General features: G+C 41.1%; 1 protein-coding gene across 1 annotated transcript in view; it reads right to left on the bottom strand.

Moving 5' to 3' along the window:
• Positions 1-1,171: 1,171 nt before the first annotated feature.
• TMEM255B (transmembrane protein 255B) overlaps positions 1,172-19,365 on the bottom strand; it is a 134,982-nt gene continuing 116,788 nt past the window's right edge. The window contains exons 8-9 of the mRNA XM_036755795.1: positions 10,005-10,148; positions 1,172-1,339 (exon numbers count right to left, since the gene is read on the bottom strand). Of these exons, the coding sequence (XP_036611690.1) occupies positions 1,172-1,339; positions 10,005-10,148 (312 nt within the window). The remainder of the gene's footprint in view (positions 1,340-10,004; positions 10,149-19,365) is intronic.

Genomic DNA, 19,365 nt, shown 5'->3' with positions numbered 1-19,365 from the left:
AGCAGAGGGAGCCAAAGGCCATGTTTTCCAATGGATCTACATTAAATTTATTTACTTTTTTTAATTTTAAATTAGGCATAGATGTCAAAATTGAATCTGAGAATTTTAGTGCTGGAATGGCCCTTTAAAAGCCATCTAATCAAAGACTTCTATTTTATAGATGAGAAAATTGAGTCAGATTGGAGTAGAATGGAGAACAAAGAGGATCCTCGCTTCTCATCCAACCAGAGCAAGCCAGAATAGGTCCTATATGCAGCAGCTTCCTGGCAAGGTAGGCACTTACACACTTGTTGACTCAACTTATTGGTTAGCTAGGCATCTTCTAGAAGCTACTATTCAAGACCAAACATTGTAATTCAAATGCTGAACTCCCATAGAAAATACTTTCACAATAGTGATGACAGACTTTATACTCAAGAAGTAACAGTTAACACTCACATGGTTGAAACCACTAATAATCCTTTAAATATGGTATTGTATACTTTAAACAGCACCCTTTTTCTTTTCAGAACAAAGGCTACCCAGAGATCGATGCAACAACGGGGGACCACATCTCTTCTTTGTGACATGTGAACACACATATGACATATAATATATGTATATACACAAACATATAGCATATTTTATTGTAAATTAATTGTGACACTGATTTTCTCTGGACCCGATTTCCCACAGGACAAAAGAATTTTTTTTAAAAAAATGCCGTAAGGAAATGAAACTGAAGGCATCTGTTTTCCTTCTTTAGGAGAGCAAAAGAAACAACAGAAGAGACAACCCTGTCCAGACAAGAAGAATCCTAAGGCCAAGGTACACTGTTGATTTATAGAAAAGAAGCCAGGGGTATCTGAAATGATGAAGTGCTGCTTCTGTAGAGAACAGTGTTCTTGATAAAGGTTCCCCTTTACCTTTCCCCATCACCAGTAGTTACAGTGGAGAAAGAAAGGACAGAGGGTTACTGCCACTGGCTTCCCAAAGTCAGCAGCGTGCTCATCTTGATCAGATATCTGGCCTGGTCTCCCAGACTACAGGTCCATTTTTAGTGAATGTGAAGAGAGAAGAAAGTAAGTGGAACTGGAAAGAGTTCCTTGGTTCATCTGCAGGCAGTCAAAACAGCTGGTTTTCTGGAAGTGTCTTTTTAAATCTGCCATGACTACAGAAAACCTATGCTGTTTCATGGTGCATATGGTGGAGGCTTTTCCCCAGGGAGGAAATAAGTTGGTGTATAGAGTGGTGGGGCATTGGGAGGAAGCCCATAGGTGGAGCTGGACTGAGACGGAGGCTGGGTGTCATCAGATAGAGAGATATCAGTGGATGACGAAGCTGGAAAGTTGCCGGCAGGCTGTAATTAAACAGAAACGGCATTCTTCAGTAAGCAAGATTAAAACTCAGGCTACAGCATGCATGCAGTGTATGAAAAAGCATGAGGAAAATGCCAAGTGATAAAACCATCCCTTAAGAGCCTTGCAGCAGGGGACAGGGTCCCTGCCAGAAGCAGTTTACCAACATAATCACAGGCTTAAGGGCAAGATGAACCCAAACACAACTGTCATTGTCTGACTTGAACAATATGGTAGTGAGGTTGAGGAATGAAAAGGAATTTCTCTACTTGGCTAGGTTAGCCCTGGGGTCATCTGAGTTTATTAGAAACTCATAGACTCATAAATTCTTGGAGCTGGAATGGACCCTAGATATCATTTAGTCCAATCCTATCAGTGCTTAAATTCCTTAAAATTGATATCCCTGCCTGAAAGAACCTAACAATACTAGGTGCTTCAGAAGCGCATCTGTCCTATATATAGGCTCTATTATGTTTGTTTAGGGGTAAAAATACACATTCATCATTTATTTTTCCAATTGGCTGCCTTTTATTAATTAGTCTTTCCTATTCAAAATCTTAGGAACTAAATATATAATACAAAGGTTCAGGTCACATGTTATGGGCCATAGTAGCCCTGGACCATTTTTATAGACCTTGATTCTGTATTTCATAATTATAAGAATGGGTTAAAATGTATTCTCACCTAAAACTTTTCCAAAGGACTCATGATGCCATCCACATCCAGAGAAAAAACTATGTAGTCAGAATGCAGAGTGAAGCAGACTCTTTTCTCTTTTGTTTTGTTTTGTTTTCTTTCTCATGGTTTCTCCCATTCATTAATGTGAAAATGTATTTAATAGGAATGTATGTATAGAGCACATATGGGATTGCATGCCATCTTGGGGAGGGACTGGGAAGGGAGGGGGAGAAAATTTAAAACTTGTGGAAATGAATGTTGAAAACTGAAAATAAATTAAATATTTAAAAAAAACAAAAATAAAATGTATTCTCCCAAATATAGCCACTTAGAGTAATATCATCCAGTCTTAGGGCTGGAAGAGACGTCATTCAGTCCAATTCTCCACCCAGTGTAGGAATCTCCCTTTACAACATTCCTAGTGGATGGTCATCCAACCTTTACATGAACACTTCCAGCGCTGGAGAGACCACTACTTTTGCAATGCAGTCTATTCTATTTTTGGAGAGGGCAAACAGGACATTCTTCTTTCTATTGAGATGAAATCTATCTTCCTATAACTTTCTCCCAATGGTCCTATTTCTGCCCTTGAGAGCCCCACGGATAAACTCTAATAATGACTCTTCTTCAGGATAACCTTTCAAATATTTAAGGACAGCTATCATGTTCCCCTACTCAGCTTCTCTTCTCCAGGATAAAAATCTCCATTTCATTTCAGCACTCCTCAGGTGAAATGGTTTTTAGACACTTCCTTTTCATGGTTCTCCTTTTCCAGATGCACTTCAATTTGTTAATATCTCCATACACACAGTACTCTAAAGAATATAAAAGCAATTCAGAGTCCAGTGGGACTTCAGATATTGTCCTTCATTTAATGCAACCTGGGAAACCAGATATTAAATACAGCATAGCACAGTAGATACAGGGCCAGTCTTGGAGCCAGGAAAAGCTGGTTTCAATTCCTGCCTCAATCACATACTGGCTGTGTGATCACAAATAGGACATGAACTTCTCAGTGCCCCTGGGCACTGAAGTAGCTAGGTGGCAGCAATGGTTAGAATCTGAGTTCAAATCCAGCACTCAGACACAGATCACTGCATGACTGGGCAAATCACTTAACTGATGTTTGCCTCAGTTTCTGCAGCTATAAAATGGAGATAGCAGGACCTGCCTCACAGAGTTGCTGTGAGGATCAAATGAGATGTTTGTAAAGTGTTTTTTAGCGTAGTGTCTGGCACACAGTAGGTACTATAAGTGTTTATATATCTTTCCCCTGCCCTTTCCCTAGGCAACTCTCCAAGACTACAGATTATAGAGAAGCTATGTAGGTAGCAGTGATAGGTCTAGACACTCCTCCCACTCCCAAGAAAAAATGACGTCAGGAGGTGGGTTTTCTTTAGGAGGGAGAATTGAGGGTCTGTGTCACATTATTAGTTCATATTTAGTGCGTAGTCCACTAAATCTCTGAATCTTTCTCACATGAATTGTCATTTTCAAGTAAAGAACTTTACAGGTATCCCTATTATATTTCTATCCACAGCTCCAGCTTGTTGAAACGTGCACCGATCATCAAGAGTTTCAGTTGCCACTCCAAACTTTCTGTCATCTGCCACTCCAAACTTTCTGTCATCTCCAGGTTGAACTTTGTTTCTAGCACCCCATATCCTCCAGCACTGGTGAGAGCACCCTACCTTACTCCACCATTATTAGGGGATTCCTTCGTAGTAAAGGGATATTTTCTCTCTGTTTTAAAGATAATGCTCAGACTTCCATTTATTCCATGCCATTCCATTCATTCACATTCTGGAAATGGGGAAGTCTACAAAGTTTCACTTTTAAGAAGGAAAAAGTGGAGAGAAAGCACAATGTAATTGACAGTGATCTCACATCAAAGTCAGGAAGACCTAGGTTCAGGTCCTCCCTCTGACATCTACCTACTGGCCGTATGACCTTGGGAAAATCACCCAACTCTCAATGCCCCCAGAAAATTCTCTCAGACTCTCAGACAGGAGGAGAACAATTGCTATGCTGCATTGGTAAAGGGAGTTTCCACACTGGAAGCAGCAAAATCACTCATACGGACCTCTGTCCCTCCCTTTCCCCCCAAAAAAAAGATGGAACAAGAGCAAAAGATATTTTGACACAAAGAAGGGAAGAGGAAAGGGGGAAGGGAGAAGAGTTTAAAGAGGATTTGTTCTGTGAAGTTTGGATTCAGGCAAAGGGCTGTACTTGAGGACCTAGAAGGCCACAGGTTCCCCACCCCTGGTTTAAACCATCAAAGTTTTGTCTCCTTTCTTCATTATTCATCTACTAACATATTTTTAAAAGTGTTGAGTTGAGGATAAGAGATAAAACACAAAAGTTGTAAGACACACAAAAGCTATTTTATCTACATTGGTACATGGTCTACTCCCCAAATTGGTGTGTGCATGTATATCTATATCGACACGCATACATATGTGTACATGTACATATGTGGATACGTGCATATGCATGTATATATGTATCTGTGTATATGTATGTATATATAAATGCTCCACAAATATTTCAGCTTTTCTAGAAGAACATATCTATCTGAAGATCTGTGTGCATGATAGAAAAATATGGGGTCAACTATAGTTTCATGGCTTTAAAAGGACAATTGTCTTTAAAATTCTAATGGAAATCAGGAAGTTTATGTCAATTCATCACCAGTTCCCTAGAAGAGGTAATCATAACTTATGTATTAGCAACTTTGTATCTCAAGATTCAAGATCTCTCTCTGTCTCTCTGTCTCTGTCTCTGTCTCTGTCTCTCTCTCTCTCTCTCTCTCTCTCTCACACACACACACACACACACACACACACACACACACACACACCATAAGCCTTTCTAACAAGAGAACAAACAAAAAAGCCCTTTGTAGCATGTGCCTTAGAGCCTTGTTTTACCTAGGATGGGGCAATTAGAGAACTGAGTCCCACTGTTTCAAATTGAGACAGCACTGACAGTACCTGCAGTCCTTTATCAATGTAGAAACAACAGAACTTATCACCTACCTGGCAAGAATAATTAGTTAAAACGGAAAGCTACCAGATGTGGTCTGGGTTAGCAGTTCCACACTTGTTCTGGTCCCCTCCATCCCCTCTCCCACCCTCCCCAGCACACACCCCCATACACACAAACAGAACTGAACACATGCTTCATACCATTTGTCCTGGCTGTTACTTCCCCAGAATGGACAAAAAGTCATAGTTATGGCTTAGCTTTCAATACATTCAAGTTTCTTAACCTCTGCATTGTGTGTCTTTTCTCTTTCACTAGCATTAAGTCTCATTAGCTATTGCTACAGGTCCTGATTCTCACAAAAGGATAACAGCTTTGGGCTCAGAAGAGTAAACAGACAGGGACATAGATGATATAAGATATGTGAACTGATTAACCATATCTACATCTATCTGTACATATACATATATATAAAATTAAAAGCTTAGTTCATGTTGTTCTGTACTAGGATGTCTTACCGATAAATCTTTATGTTTCTCGCCTAGCAGAGATCTTGGAAAAAGCAAAGAGCTGTGATTGGCATGGATGTGTGGCTTTTAAATTTTTATTCCATTTTTTTACTGACCACTCAAAACTAAAAAGTAGCTGGCTCATTCTCTGCTCTCTATCATGTGGGTGTATTTTTAGCTGCTAATTATGTCAACAGAACACTTAACATATTTCCTTTCCATCTCTGGTGGGTTTAGCTGAAGCGGAAACATTGATTCTGGTTTTCTTTTCTTAGGGAGCACATGGAGCCTTATTTGATTTATTCTCTCTTATGAAATCTGATTGTTAACGTATATGTAATTACAGTCCTACATATGTTGACCATAACAGCTAATTAGGTCATCAGGATGTGAACCAAGATCTCCCATGAGATGATGAGATCAAGGAAGTTGGATTTTTCAAACCAGGATGGTTGCCGTTTTCAAAAACACCAACATCCCAACACAGAGGTGAGGAGACAATACATCACACTGATAAGATGGGATTAGTTCACCAACTGTCTTGGATGATCCGTTTCCGATTTATGAAAAATAATCACCACCCTTTAAAAAAGTCCACATTTCCCCGTCAGTTCTTTTCTGGTCAACAATAGTAGTGTCATACAGTGGAAAGAGGACTGGATTTGGAGTCAGAGGACCTGGGTTTGAATCTCATTACTTTCTGCTACTTTCTACCTGTGTGGCTCTGGGCAAGTCAACTTAATCTCCTGCGCCTTTAGTTTCCTCATCTGAAACATGAGGGGGTTAGGTTAGATGGCCTCAAAGTTCCAAACTTCCAGCTCCAAATCTATGATTTTGTGGTTAACATTCCTTGGGGAAAAACTTTCTTCCCTTCCAGAGACTTATGGTTTGTAATTGTGGTTGATGTAAGAAAAATGAGGCACAAAAATAAATACAATTTGCTTACATGCAATCTGGGATTAGAATTCATATTGTTCAGCTTCCAGGACATTTTTATTTTATTAGTTTTTCCAGATATCTAAGCAGAAGGCAAACTTACCCTGAAGTGCAAATCAAGGGAGGAGGGGTCTTTATATTGAGTCCATAAGAAAGACATTGTTCAGACTGCTAGCTGTCTAGGGGACTCTTAAAAAGAGTTCTGTCCCCCACCACCTCTTCTCCCTCTCTTTTCCATCATTCCCATTTCCCCCCTCTCCTTCTCTCTCTGTTCTCTCTCTCTCTCCCTCTCCTTCCTTCTTTCTCTCTCCTCTTCACTTCTCTTCTCTTCTCTCCTCTTCTCTTCCCTCCCTCCCTCCTTCCCCCCCCTCTCTCTGTATCTCTCTGTCTCTTTCTGCCTCTGTCTCTCTCTGTCTCTCTCTCTCATTTTCTCCCCCTCTCTTTCTTCTCTTCCCTCTTCTCTCTCTCTCCCCACCCCTACCTGCACCTCCTGGATTTCCCTAACTCACTCAGGCTGTAAGTACAACAGTGACTCAGGCCCATTCCCACTCCTGATCAGCTTCTTTTCCCATCCAGGCTGATTCACTCCTCTTTAGACAGACTAGTGCCCTCCCACTCCCTGGGGGCTCAGTACATTTGTGCTGGACTTGGTGGGACACCCAATCAGCTTGACCCACTGCAGCTCAGAACCTTAAACTCAAGATACACCAGCCTCAGGCTCAAGGGTCCCAGGGACCACACATGTATACCAACACACTGGGCAAAAAGAGTCCTTTTTAAATGTTAATGAATCTCAGGCAAATTCTGAAACTGGTATATAGTGTTAAAGTAACAATATAAAGGGCATAGGCTCTGAAGTCAGAGGACCTGGATTCAAATTCTGTCCCCAGTGCTTAATACCTGTTTAACCTTGGGCAAATCTCTAAAACCTTTTCTGGGCCTCAATTTTCTCATCTGTAATATGAAGGGGTTGGGCTACATTACCTCTAAGGTCCCTTCTAGCACTAAAGCTACAATCCTATGTATTGAAAATCTATCTGGAGGTAAGTATGGGCTGGGAATTGGGTGATCAAGGAATCAGTCAGGGAGAATGGTGCTAAGAGAAGCTTTGAGAACCTTCAAATTCCTTTTCTGCTCAAAAATCTCAGTTTTAGCTTCATAATAATTTCCAATGCCTTGTCACCATGGATAAATCACATGTCCTTCTAACCTCTCTGTCTTATTCTGAGAAACTTCACTACATGGCTGCTGGATCATATGTGTGTGTTGTTCAAATTAATTCAGTTTAAGTAGTATTGAATCCTCAGCACATAGTAGAATGGCAAGGGCGGGGAAGCGGGGAGAGAGCACTAAACCTGGGGTCAGAAGTCCCGAATTCAAGTTCTAACATTAACACTTCCCAGCTGAGTGACTCCTGGCAGATCATTCCACTACTCTGTATCTCAAGTGACTTATTTATGAAGTCAGAATGACTTCAGGCAGAAAGCTGTATTTGGAGCTGGGAAGATGTGAATTCATGGCCTACCTCTGACACAGACTGGACTGTGGGACTTTGGCGAAGCTGCTTTTTAACCTCTTAGAGTTGAAAGCAACACCTTATAAATTACAAAGCAGGTGGCAATTTACTAAAGACAGCAAAATGAGATTCCTTATCAGTTGTTCTCTATACTAAAAAAAATCAGAGGATTGCAAAAAATTAAAATTAAAAAAGGATAAAAATACTCACATTACCTACCTTCCAGGTGTGTTACCTGAGGAAAGCACTTAGGAAATTATAAAGTATTACAAAATGTAAGCTATTACTATTGTCAGGTATTTGAGAAACTCCAGATTTGTGAGTATAAAGCTCTAAGCTTCTATGACTATCCAAAGTCCCTTCCCCAGGTCCTACCTCAGGGGTTGAGACAGTCTCGCTCTATATACCCTGGGACCATTAGGTTGGTGATGGAGCCATTAAGAATTTCTATGGAATCTTATTTAGTTTCAGAATAAGAGTCTAGGGCTGGGGCCAGGCATGCCTTCCACCCCAAGTTCCCTCAACTGAATTATACTCTCCCAACCACTCACCCAGCAGCACATGGGTTACCCCACTTAGACTTGTGCCACCACTGACATAATTCTACTGACCATATCCCCTGGTTATGATCCTTTGCCCCAGTGGCCACCTCCTTCCAAATCCCTCTGTGCCTCAGCAGATATAAGGCATAGCAGGGAAGAAAGTAGAACCTCTAAGAGGTAGTTTCACAACAAAATGGCTTGTGTGTGGTCCTCCTTCACTTGTTAATGAGATGGTCACTGAATGTGGCAACAAAGTAATTTGTCCTTAGAGGACAACAAAACCACATAGAACCATTTTACTAGACCAAGAAAAATGGCTGCCAGGACTGGTTTTGATATATACTGTCTCATATAATGTTTCTCACACTATACTCCAAGGGATGAAGTACCCCAAGATTGGTTGGTGGGTTGTTTTAAAGAGTCTTATGTTGTTTTATATTAGGTATTAATTAGAGGATTTAATACAAAAGTTCTGCCGAAGTTTTGCCTAAAATGAAGGCTTCTACCATGACAAAAAGTTTGATAAAGTTGATGAATGAAAAAACATTTATTAAGCACTTATTATACACTGAGCACTGTGCAAGGCATTAAGGATACAAATGTGGGATAAATGTGAAGATAGTCCTGACCTCAAGGAGCCTACATTCCAACAGGGGGAAACAATATATGTGTGGTTGACCAGGGAGGGATATTTTAGTTTGGAAAGTTATAGAGATATTAAATGGAGCAGTGGAGTAGTAGATTGACATTTAATTCTACCAGTGCCACAGATGGAGGGTCCTGAAACCAAGTAGCACAGAGAGACAAAAGTGCTCATGGAATCATGGGTAGGAAAGAATAATCATTACTGCACATCCAAGACTCTGAGTCCTCCTAAAAGCTTTCTTCCTAGTTTTCCCACACTAACACTGAAATTCCTGCTTCATCAGTATTGCAAAGTAAACTATTCAACAGTAGTATACTTTGTTGTCATAATAAGAGAGATTACAAGTTCCTGGGGCATCCCATTATAGGATTCCAATATTTCCGGTTCTTAGCCTTGGCGCACTTCTAGAAGAGTTGGCTCATGGGCTATGGAAGTAATCTCTTCTCTCGTGTTTCTGATCAGCCGCCAGATCAGCCAATATTGGAAATGCCAAACTGGCTTACACAATGGCCTACCACTATCTGGTCTCTGACAGTGGCACGAAAGGAGGATTAATGAAAGGGTGTAGTTGTCCACCACGATTTCTTCTCAAAAGTTAGAAATCTAACCCCAGACTCCTTTTTCCTCAATTATATCGGCTTTATCATCCATGATTTTAAGTAAACCTGAAAGGAGGGTGGGTGACCCAAGCATCAAAGCAAGAATATTCCAAGTCCTTCCTCTTGCCTCCTTTACCACTATTGGTCTAAATGACATCTAATGAAAAATACTCCTTTCCCATATTTTCTCGGGCATGAAAATATGTTTGATTTTCTTCTAGGTGAATATTAAGAGCAAAATTTGAAGGTACTGTACCTGAAGGGGTAAAGGGTAGGATGAGTAGGCAGGAAGTGGTGCTGTAGGGGGACAGAATCCTGCATATGTCAAGATCTGCTGGGCTGGATTGTAGAGAATTTGAGGAGGAGGTGCAGAACCATAGGCCATCTGGGTTAGGGGTACCTAGTTCAGAGAATGGAAAATGTGTTAGCAAAGTGCAATGTCAGACAATGATTTTTTTCCCTTCAACTCTCTCCCCAAAGAGTGGTTAGGAAAAAAATCAATCAGGCATTAAGTATTTCTTATGTGCTAAGCAACAGAGCTGCAAAAAACAACAGCTAACATTCAGAAAGCACCTACTATGTGTCAGGCACTGTGCTAAGCACTTTACAGTGAGCTCATTTAACCCTCACAATGATCCCAGTGTTCTCATTATTCTCATTTTACAAACGAGGAAACGGGGGCAAACAGAGGTTAAGTGACTTGCCCAGGGCCACACAGTAAATGTCTAAGGTTGGATGGACTCGGGTCTTCCCCACTCCAGGCCCAGTACTCAATCCACTGCATCACTGTAGTGGGTAAAAGATGAAACAATTCTGATTATACAACTGAGGGAATTGAGGAGATTAGGACAGCAAGTGGTTGACTGTGGGAATCGAGTGAACCACAATGACTCCATCTTGTGACTCAGTTCTGGAGCTAGCTCAGTTCCCTTTCTGTTCAATTATAGGTTTAGTCCCATTTCTGTCTTGTGAGAAAATCTTATTCAATTGTGGGAATTGTGAGAAAACCTTATTGCATTGTTTGAACTTAGCCCTGCATGACTGGGGAGCTGGACCAACTCTGTCTGTTGCTTAGAGACCCTTAACTAAGGACCTAGATTATGCTGACTAGAGACCTGGTGTAACCAGAATGGCCTTTGTTTTCTTTGAATGACTCAGTTTACCTCATTGAGCTTCCCTGGACGCTGGGGCTTGCTCTTCCGGGGCAGGACCAGAACTTCCTGTGTGATGAGTCATGGGGCTGGCTGAGGGGAGGTGTTAGCTCCAGAACCTGGTCTACCCTAGGGGGAGGAGCCAACTCAAGAACCAATCGGCCCTGGTCATTTGGGCGGAGCTTGATGATGTCAGAGACCCTATAAGAGGGGAGAGGACAGCTCGGAGAGTTCTCCTCTCTTTCCTTTTTCGGTTGGAGCCAGCGACAGTTACGACAGTTACGTCAGTTACAGCGACCGTTACATCGTCAGTTACAGTTGCAGCTTGAGTTTCAGACACAGACACAGCTGAGGCAGGAGCTGCCAGTAGCAGAGCTGATCTACGGGAGGAAGCTGAACAAAGACTTCAGTCCAGTGGGTAATCTTATTACCATAAAGGGGGAAACATGATTTTGCTTTACGCAATCATGTTTCTCTGTAGCCTCCTGGTTACTCTTTCAAGGCGTACCTATTGGGCCTGGAAGATTATGACCAACATATCAAAATGGGGCTTCTGGTTCATGGGTTGGTTACTGTGGAGCCTAAATAAATGTTTTGATTCTTCTGCCTTCTACTTTGAGAGTTTCTTCTATCCGGCGATTCCGAACCTTTCAGACATGTTTATGATCCTCTTTGAGATTATAAACTCTGCCCTCCTGATACATTTGGCGTCACGAACAGGATCGCTAGGTATAAGATCTCAATTTAGAAGCAGAACAATTCCAGAGGAAGAGATAAATATCCCAGGATGGGAGGATCCATTTTATTCCTCCCTAGCAAAAGAATTGGCTAAAAAAGCTGGACCCTGTGAAAACTGGGAACCAAGGCTACGGAGAGGAGATCCTAGGGATTTGGAAAAGTGTTTACGAGAAGTTGGGATTCAGTCAGGGGCATCACTATCTAGGCAAAGCTGGATAGTGTTATCAGCCTACCGTCTAGTATACGAAAGATTGAGATTAAGTGAAAGACATGGGGGCACTCCTACCCCACAGGGAGAAGAGGAATCTCAGATAGCAGGAGACCAAACTGACTCAAATAAGAACTTTTCTATTAATGTGGCTAAGAGCAACAGGAGACCAAAAAAGCCCAGAGTGCATTTCAACCCAGCCCAGAAAGAGCCGGCTGAGGCACAAAACACTACTGGGGTTCAGGATGTGCCTCACACAGAGAATAGGAGATGGTTAAATGATCAGACAAGGGCTCGACCCATACAAAGGAGGAAGACAGAAACCCGAGGTGAAGATTCAGTTACAAGGGAAATTCAGGAAGATTTCTCACCGCAAGAGGTCACAGATATTTTGAGTAGATTCAGCCAAAGAATAGGAGAACCATTGATATCTTGGATGGTAAGACTCAGTGATCAAGGGGCCGGTGGAATATCAGTAGATGGGACAGACTGCATGAGATTCATAGGTATCAGCCATGATCCTCTAGTTCAACAAGCTTTTAGGGAACATCATCAGCAAGGAGATGGTGATAGCAGGACTACTCTGTTGGCATTAGCCGCTGTGGGATGCAATAAGAGATATGATACTGATTCTATGTGGCCCACTGAGCACAGACCCTGGTATTCACTTAGAGATTGTATCATGAGACTAAAGGAGGAGGTAATGAAGACTGCCATTATGACAGGAACTGCAGACAAATATTACAATGATCCAATGGGACTGTCTCATAGGAATTTAATAATTAGGACAGCTCCCCCTGCTTATAAACAACTAATTTTGAATTTATTACTTGGAGAAGTAGGGAGCCGTCTTACAACAGTGATAAATAAGATTTTACAGTTACATGACTTAGGTGACTGGGGAGGGGATAGATCTCCTCGAGAGAGAAGAGTGTATAACCAGCAAACTTGGCGCCAAAGGAGAGTAACAAGGAAAGAAATGTTTACTGCTTTATTGAGAGCAGGAGTAGGTTTTGAAATGATAGATGGAATTCCAACCAATGAATTATACAGAATGTATAGAGGACTTGATAACACGAGAAATAGGGAAATAAGAACTGCTCCTGCAAGCCTACAAGCCACTCAGACTGAAGGTGACCTTGTGTGATTAACGGATGAAAACTTGTACATTTGGGGAAAGGCTGGGAGGACAATCTTAGTCTATATCTAGGGTGGGATCCTCTTGGCTTCCTCATTATGTTCCTTTTGAAAAGAAACATTTCCCACCTGAGTTTGGCTCTGATGTTGGATCTTTGCATAACTAAAATCTCAACCAAACTTGAGATGATTTTATTTGAAGAATTATAGTCCATACTTGTCTATTCTTTTTGTCCTTTGTTTTGGCTAACCTTGTTGCTAGTTTTGTTTCCTTCAGGCTTAAGCACCCTGCACTTTCCGGTGACTGCCTAAGCATGTAGCATTCTTGGAATTCCTGCCAGCTCGTTAAAGAAATGACCTCTGGAATGGGACTTTTTGGGGGCAGGGCCATCTCTACATCCAATTTCAGCATGAAGAAGCTATGGAAAATGAGACCTTCACCCCTCACCCCAAGATTTTGAGCCCCAATCGTTCAAGGGGGGTGGAAATGATGATAGTGTTCTGTTTACTTATTTTGTGTTATCCTTGCTGTGTTGTTTTATTGTTATGATATTATTGATCCTATGTAATGGATACAAGGATTTAGGGGTGGACATTTGAATTATTAATAATTATTTTGGGGATGATTGATTGAAGAGATTATTTTGCTGGGATCTAGGGGTGGATCGCATTTGAATCGTTAACCAATGTTTGGGAATGTTACTGAATGATATGTTTTGCTTTATAATGAATGATATGTTTTAGTTTCCTTTGTAATTGGATCACAATGTATGTTCTAGGATACATGGCTGATTAGATTATGTATCCTATAACAAGGGGTGGAGTGTAACCAGAATGGCCTTTGTTTTCTTTGAATGACTCAGTTTACCTCATTGAGCTTCCCTGGACGCTGGGGCTTGCTCTTCCGGGGCAGGACCAGAACTTCCTGTGTGATGAGTCATGGGGCTGGCTGAGGGGAGGTGTTAGCTCCAGAACCTGGTCTACCCTAGGGGGAGGAGCCAACTCAAGAACCAATCGGCCCTGGTCATTTGGGCGGAGCTTGATGATGTCAGAGACCCTATAAGAGGGGAGAGGACAGCTCGGAGAGTTCTCCTCTCTTTCCTTTTTCGGTTGGAGCCAGCGACAGTTACGACAGTTACGTCAGTTACAGCGACCGTTACATCGTCAGTTACAGTTGCAGCTTGAGTTTCAGACACAGACACAGCTGAGGCAGGAGCTGCCAGTAGCAGAGCTGATCTACGGGAGGAAGCTGAACAAAGACTTCAGTCCAGTGGGTAATCTTATTACCATAAAGGGGGAAACATGATTTTGCTTTACGCAATCATGTTTCTCTGTAGCCTCCTGGTTACTCTTTCAAGGCGTACCTATTGGGCCTGGAAGATTATGACCAACATATCAAAATGGGGCTTCTGGTTCATGGGTTGGTTACTGTGGAGCCTAAATAAATGTTTTGATTCTTCTGCCTTCTACTTTGAGAGTTTCTTCTATCCGGCGATTCCGAACCTTTCAGACATGTTTATGATCCTCTTTGAGATTATAAACTCTGCCCTCCTGATACACCTGGGCAGATCCAAAGATTGATGCAAGGCATTTTCTCACAACTATACATCTCAAGCAACTAAGGGAATTGAGGGGATTAGATTAGTCGGCTCTGAACTGGCCCTATGCTGGTTAATCGGTTATTGCTTCCATGTTCCTTTGATTGAATACAGACACTTGTGGGGAGTAAAACACCAAATTTTCTGATTTCAGCTAATTGCACTTGTTCACTCTCTCTTTCCCAACTTGGAAAGTCTCCAAATCTTTCTTCCAATTAGAAATCAGATTACCTAATTTTGTAGCCTAGCTAATTTTTTCCTTTTAATTAATTGGTCTTATTTGATTGTTTTTTAATGCATAAAAGCCTGTCTCCCCCTCTATTTGGGGTCCAGCAGCAAAGTTGAGTAAGGCCTGGAAAAGATTTGTTATGCAATTGGCATGTATTGCTTAATAAATCAATATGCTTGGAAGCTTGAACCTTTGTTTCTTCAGTCATTTCATCGTTCACACGTCACAATACCTAACTGCTTTTTACAAAAGTAAAACCTACCCCCTGCCCTCAAGGAACTTACAATCTAGCATGGGTCACAGCATGTATGTATACAGGTACATACAATGCAGATTCAAGATAATGGAGGGAGGGTAAACTTTATTTACCCCCCTCAAATTTGCTTGCCATCTAATTATTGTTACATGTGTCTGGAAGCTCTCTGAGAATGGGGACGTGTTTTATCAAGTTTTTGCATCTCTCACTATTAAGCACAGTTCTGTACACAAAGTGCCCACTTCATAAATGTGTTGTTGAATTCAGAACACTGAGACTTTTGTAGCAGCCTGGGACCTCAGATTATAGACCTCAGCCAAACCCCACTGCTCTTCTCCCTTCAATAAGCATTGTATTTTTTTTCAACATAGGCCACACATGTATCATTATGCAAAACACTTCCACAATAATCATGCTGTGAAAGACTAAGTATATTTCCTTCCATCCTATCCTGTCTCCCTTTATTCAATTTTTGTCCTTGACACTGTCCCTTTTCAAAAGTGTTTCCTTCTGATTACCTCCTCCCCCAAACTGCCCTCCCTTCTATGGTCCCCCCTTTCTTATCCCCTTCCCCCTACTTTCCTGTGGGGTAAGATACCCAATTAAGTGCATATGTTATTCTCTCAAGTCAAATCTGAAGAGAGCAAGATTCACTCATTCCCCCTCACCTGCCCCCTCTTCCTTCCCAACAGAACTTCTTTTTCTTGCCACTTTCATGTGAGATAATTTACCCTATTCTATCTCTCCCTTTCTCCCCCCTCAATATATTTCTCTCTCACCCCTTAATTTTATTTTATTTTTCTAGATATCATCCCTTCATATTCAACTAACCCTGTGCCCTCTGTCTATATGTATGTGTATTCCTTTCAACTACCCTAATACTGAGAAAGGTCTCATGAATTACAAATATCATCTTTCCATGTAGGAATGTAAACACAACAGTTCAACTTTAGTAAGTCCCTTATGATTTCTCTTCCTTGTTTACCTTTTCATGCTTCTCTTGATTCTTGAATTTGAAAGTCAAATTTTCTATTCAGCCCTGGTCTTTTCATTGAGAAAGCTTGAAAATACTCTATTCTACTGAAAATCCATATATTGCCTTGGAGCATTACTCAGTTTTCCTGGGTAGGTGATTCTTGGTTTTAATCTTAGCTCCTCTGACCTCCAGAGTATCATATTCCAAGCCCTTCGATCCCTTAATGTAGAAGCTGCTAGATCTTGTGTTATCCTGATTGTGTTTCCACAATACTCAAATTGTTTCTTTCTGGCTGCTTGCAGAATTTTCTCCTTGACCTGGGAACTCTGGAATTTGGCAACAATATTCCTAGGAGTTTCTTTTTTGGGATCTTTTTCAAAAGGCAATCGGTGGATTCTTTCAATTTCCATTTTACCCTCTGGCTCTAGAATATTAGGGCAGTTTTCCTTGATGATTTCTTGAAAGATGATATCTAGGCTCTTTTTTTGATCATGGCTTTCAGGTAGTCCAATAATTTTTAAATTATCTCTCCTGGATCTATTCTCCAGATCAGTGGTTTTTCCAATGAAATATTTCACATTGTCTTCCATTTTTTCATTCCTTTGGCTCTGTTTTATAATTTCTTGATTTCTCATCAAGTCACTAGCTTCCACTTGCTCCAATCTCATTTCTAAGGTAGTATTTTCTTTAGTAGTCTTTTGGACATCCTTTTCCAGTTGGCTAATTCTGCCTTTCAAGGCATTCTTCTCCTCATTTTCTTTTTGGAAATCTTTTGCCATTTGGGTTAGTCTATTTTTTAAGGTGGTATTTTCTTCAGTATTTTTTGGGGTCTCCTTTAGAAATTCATTGACTTGTTTTTCATGGTTTTCTCACATCCTTCTCATTTCTCTTCCCAATTTTTCCTCTGCTTCTCTTACTTGCTTTTCCAAATCCTTTTTGAGCTCTTCCATGGCCTGAGACCAATTCATGTTTTTCATGGAGGCTTTTGATGTAGGCTCTTTGACTCTGTTGACTTCTTCTGGCTGTATGTTTTTTTTTAATTTTTTTTAAATTTATTTAACATATTTAGTTTTCAGCATTGATTTTCACAAGAGTTTGGATTACAAATTTTCTACCCCTTTCTACCCTCCCCCCCACTCCAAGATGGCGTATATTCTGGTTGCCCTGTTCCCCAGTCAGCGCTTCCCTCTGTCACCCCACTCCCCTCCCATCCCCTTTCCCCTTCCTTTCTTGTAGGGCAAGATAAATTCTTACGCCCCATTGCCTGTGTATCTTATTTTCTTGTTGCATGCAAAAACATTTTTGTTTGTTTTTGAACATCTGTTTTTAAACCTTTGAGTTCCAAATTCTCTCCCCTCTTCCCTTCCCACCCACCCTCCCTAAGAAGTCAAGCAATTCAACATAGGCCACATGTGTATCATTATGTATAACCCTTCCACAATACTCATGTTGTGAAAGACTAGCTATATTTTGCTCCTTCCCAACCCATCCCCCTTTATTGAATTTTCTCCCTTGACCCTGTCCCCTTTCCAAAGTGTTTGTTTTTGACTACCTCCACCCCCATCTGCCCTCTCCTCCATCATCCCCCCCATTTTTTTTTATCTTCTTCCCTCTTCTTTCCTGGGGTAAGATTCCCAATTGGGTATGTATGGTATTCCCTCCTTAGGCCAAATCTGATAAGAGCAATGTTCACTCATTCCCCCCTCATCTGCCCTCTCCCCTCCTCCCACAGAACTGCTTCTTCTTGCCACCTTTATGGGAGATAATCCATCCCATTCTATCTCACCTTATCTCCCTCTCTCAGTATGTTCCTCTCTCATCCCTTAATTTGATTTTATTTCTTTTAGATATCTTCCCTTCATCTTCAACTCACCCTGTGTCCGCTCTCTCCCTCTCTCTCGCTCTCTCTCTCTCTCTCTCTCTCTCTATATATATATATATATATATACACACATATATATATACACACATAGATATATACATACATACACATTCACCCATATATATACATAAACGTATATGTATGCATATTCCCTTCAGCTACCCTAATACTGAGGTCTCATGAATCATACACATCATCTTTCCATGTAAGAATGTCAACAAAACAGTTCACCTTTAGTAAGTCCCTTGCAATTTCTTTTTCTTGTTCTCTTCTTTGATTACCTTTTCATGCTTCTCTTGATTCTTGTGTTTGAAAGTCAAATTTTCTATTCAGTTCTGGTCTTTTCACTGAGAAAGCTTGAAAGTCCTCTATTTTATTGAAAATCCATATTTTGCCTTGGAGCATGATACTCAGTTTTGCTGGATAGGTGATTCTAGGTTTTAATCCTAGCTCCATTGACCTCTGGAATATCGTATTCCAAGCCCTTCGATCTCTTAATGTAGAGGCTGCCAGATCTTGGGTTATTCTGATTGGGTTTCCACAATACTCAAATTGTTTCTTTCTGGCTGCTTGCAGTATTTTCTCCTTGATCTGGGAGCTCTGGAATTTGGCGACAATATTCCTGGGAGATTTCTTTTTGGGATCTATTTGAGGAGGCGATCGATGGATTCTTTCAATTTCTATTTTGCCCTGTGGCTCTAGAATATCAGGGCAGTTCTCCTTGATAATTTCTTGAAAGATGATATCTAGGCTCTTTTTTTGATCATGGCTTTCAGGTAGTCCAATAATTTTTAAATTATCTCTCCTGGATCTATTTTCCAGGTCAGTGGTTTTTCCAATGAGATATTTCACATTATCTTCCATTTTTTCATTCCTTTGGTTCTGTTTTATAATATCTTGATTTCTCATAAAATCACTAGCTTCCACTTGCTCCAATCTAATTTTTAAAGTAGTATTTTCTTCAGTGGTCTTTTGGACCTCCTTTTCCATTTGGCTAATTCTGCCTGGCTGTATGTTTTGATCATCTTTGTCACCAAAAAAAGATTCTATAGTCTGAGTCTGAGTCCTTTTTCACTGCCTGGTCATGTCACCAGCCAACTACTTGACCCTTGAGTTTTTTGTCAGAGTCTGACTGCTTGTAGTGTAGAGAGTACTTTGTCCCAAGCTTTAGGGGCTGTGCTTTTGTTTTCAGAGCTACTCCTACTACCCTGTCACTGCAAGCTCTGCTACACCCACACTCTTCCTCCCCCAAGAACCACCAACCAGGACTGCGACCCAGATCCAAGCAGGGCAAAGCAAGAGAACCCTGCCTCTGAGCCAGCAAAGTGCTCCCTGCACTCCTGCTCTGATCTGCAGCTCAATTCCTTCCACTGTGTGGGCCAGGGACTCTGGAAGCTGCCACAGCTGGAGCTCTGGAAGATCTGTTAGATCCCCTCTCCCCA

The sequence above is a fragment of the Trichosurus vulpecula genome, chromosome 4 (genome assembly GCF_011100635.1).
Source record: "Trichosurus vulpecula isolate mTriVul1 chromosome 4, mTriVul1.pri, whole genome shotgun sequence".
Lineage (NCBI taxonomy): Eukaryota > Metazoa > Chordata > Mammalia > Diprotodontia > Phalangeridae > Trichosurus > Trichosurus vulpecula.
The sequence above is the reverse complement of the archived record's forward strand: the minus strand, read 5'-3'. Positions and strand labels throughout refer to the sequence as shown.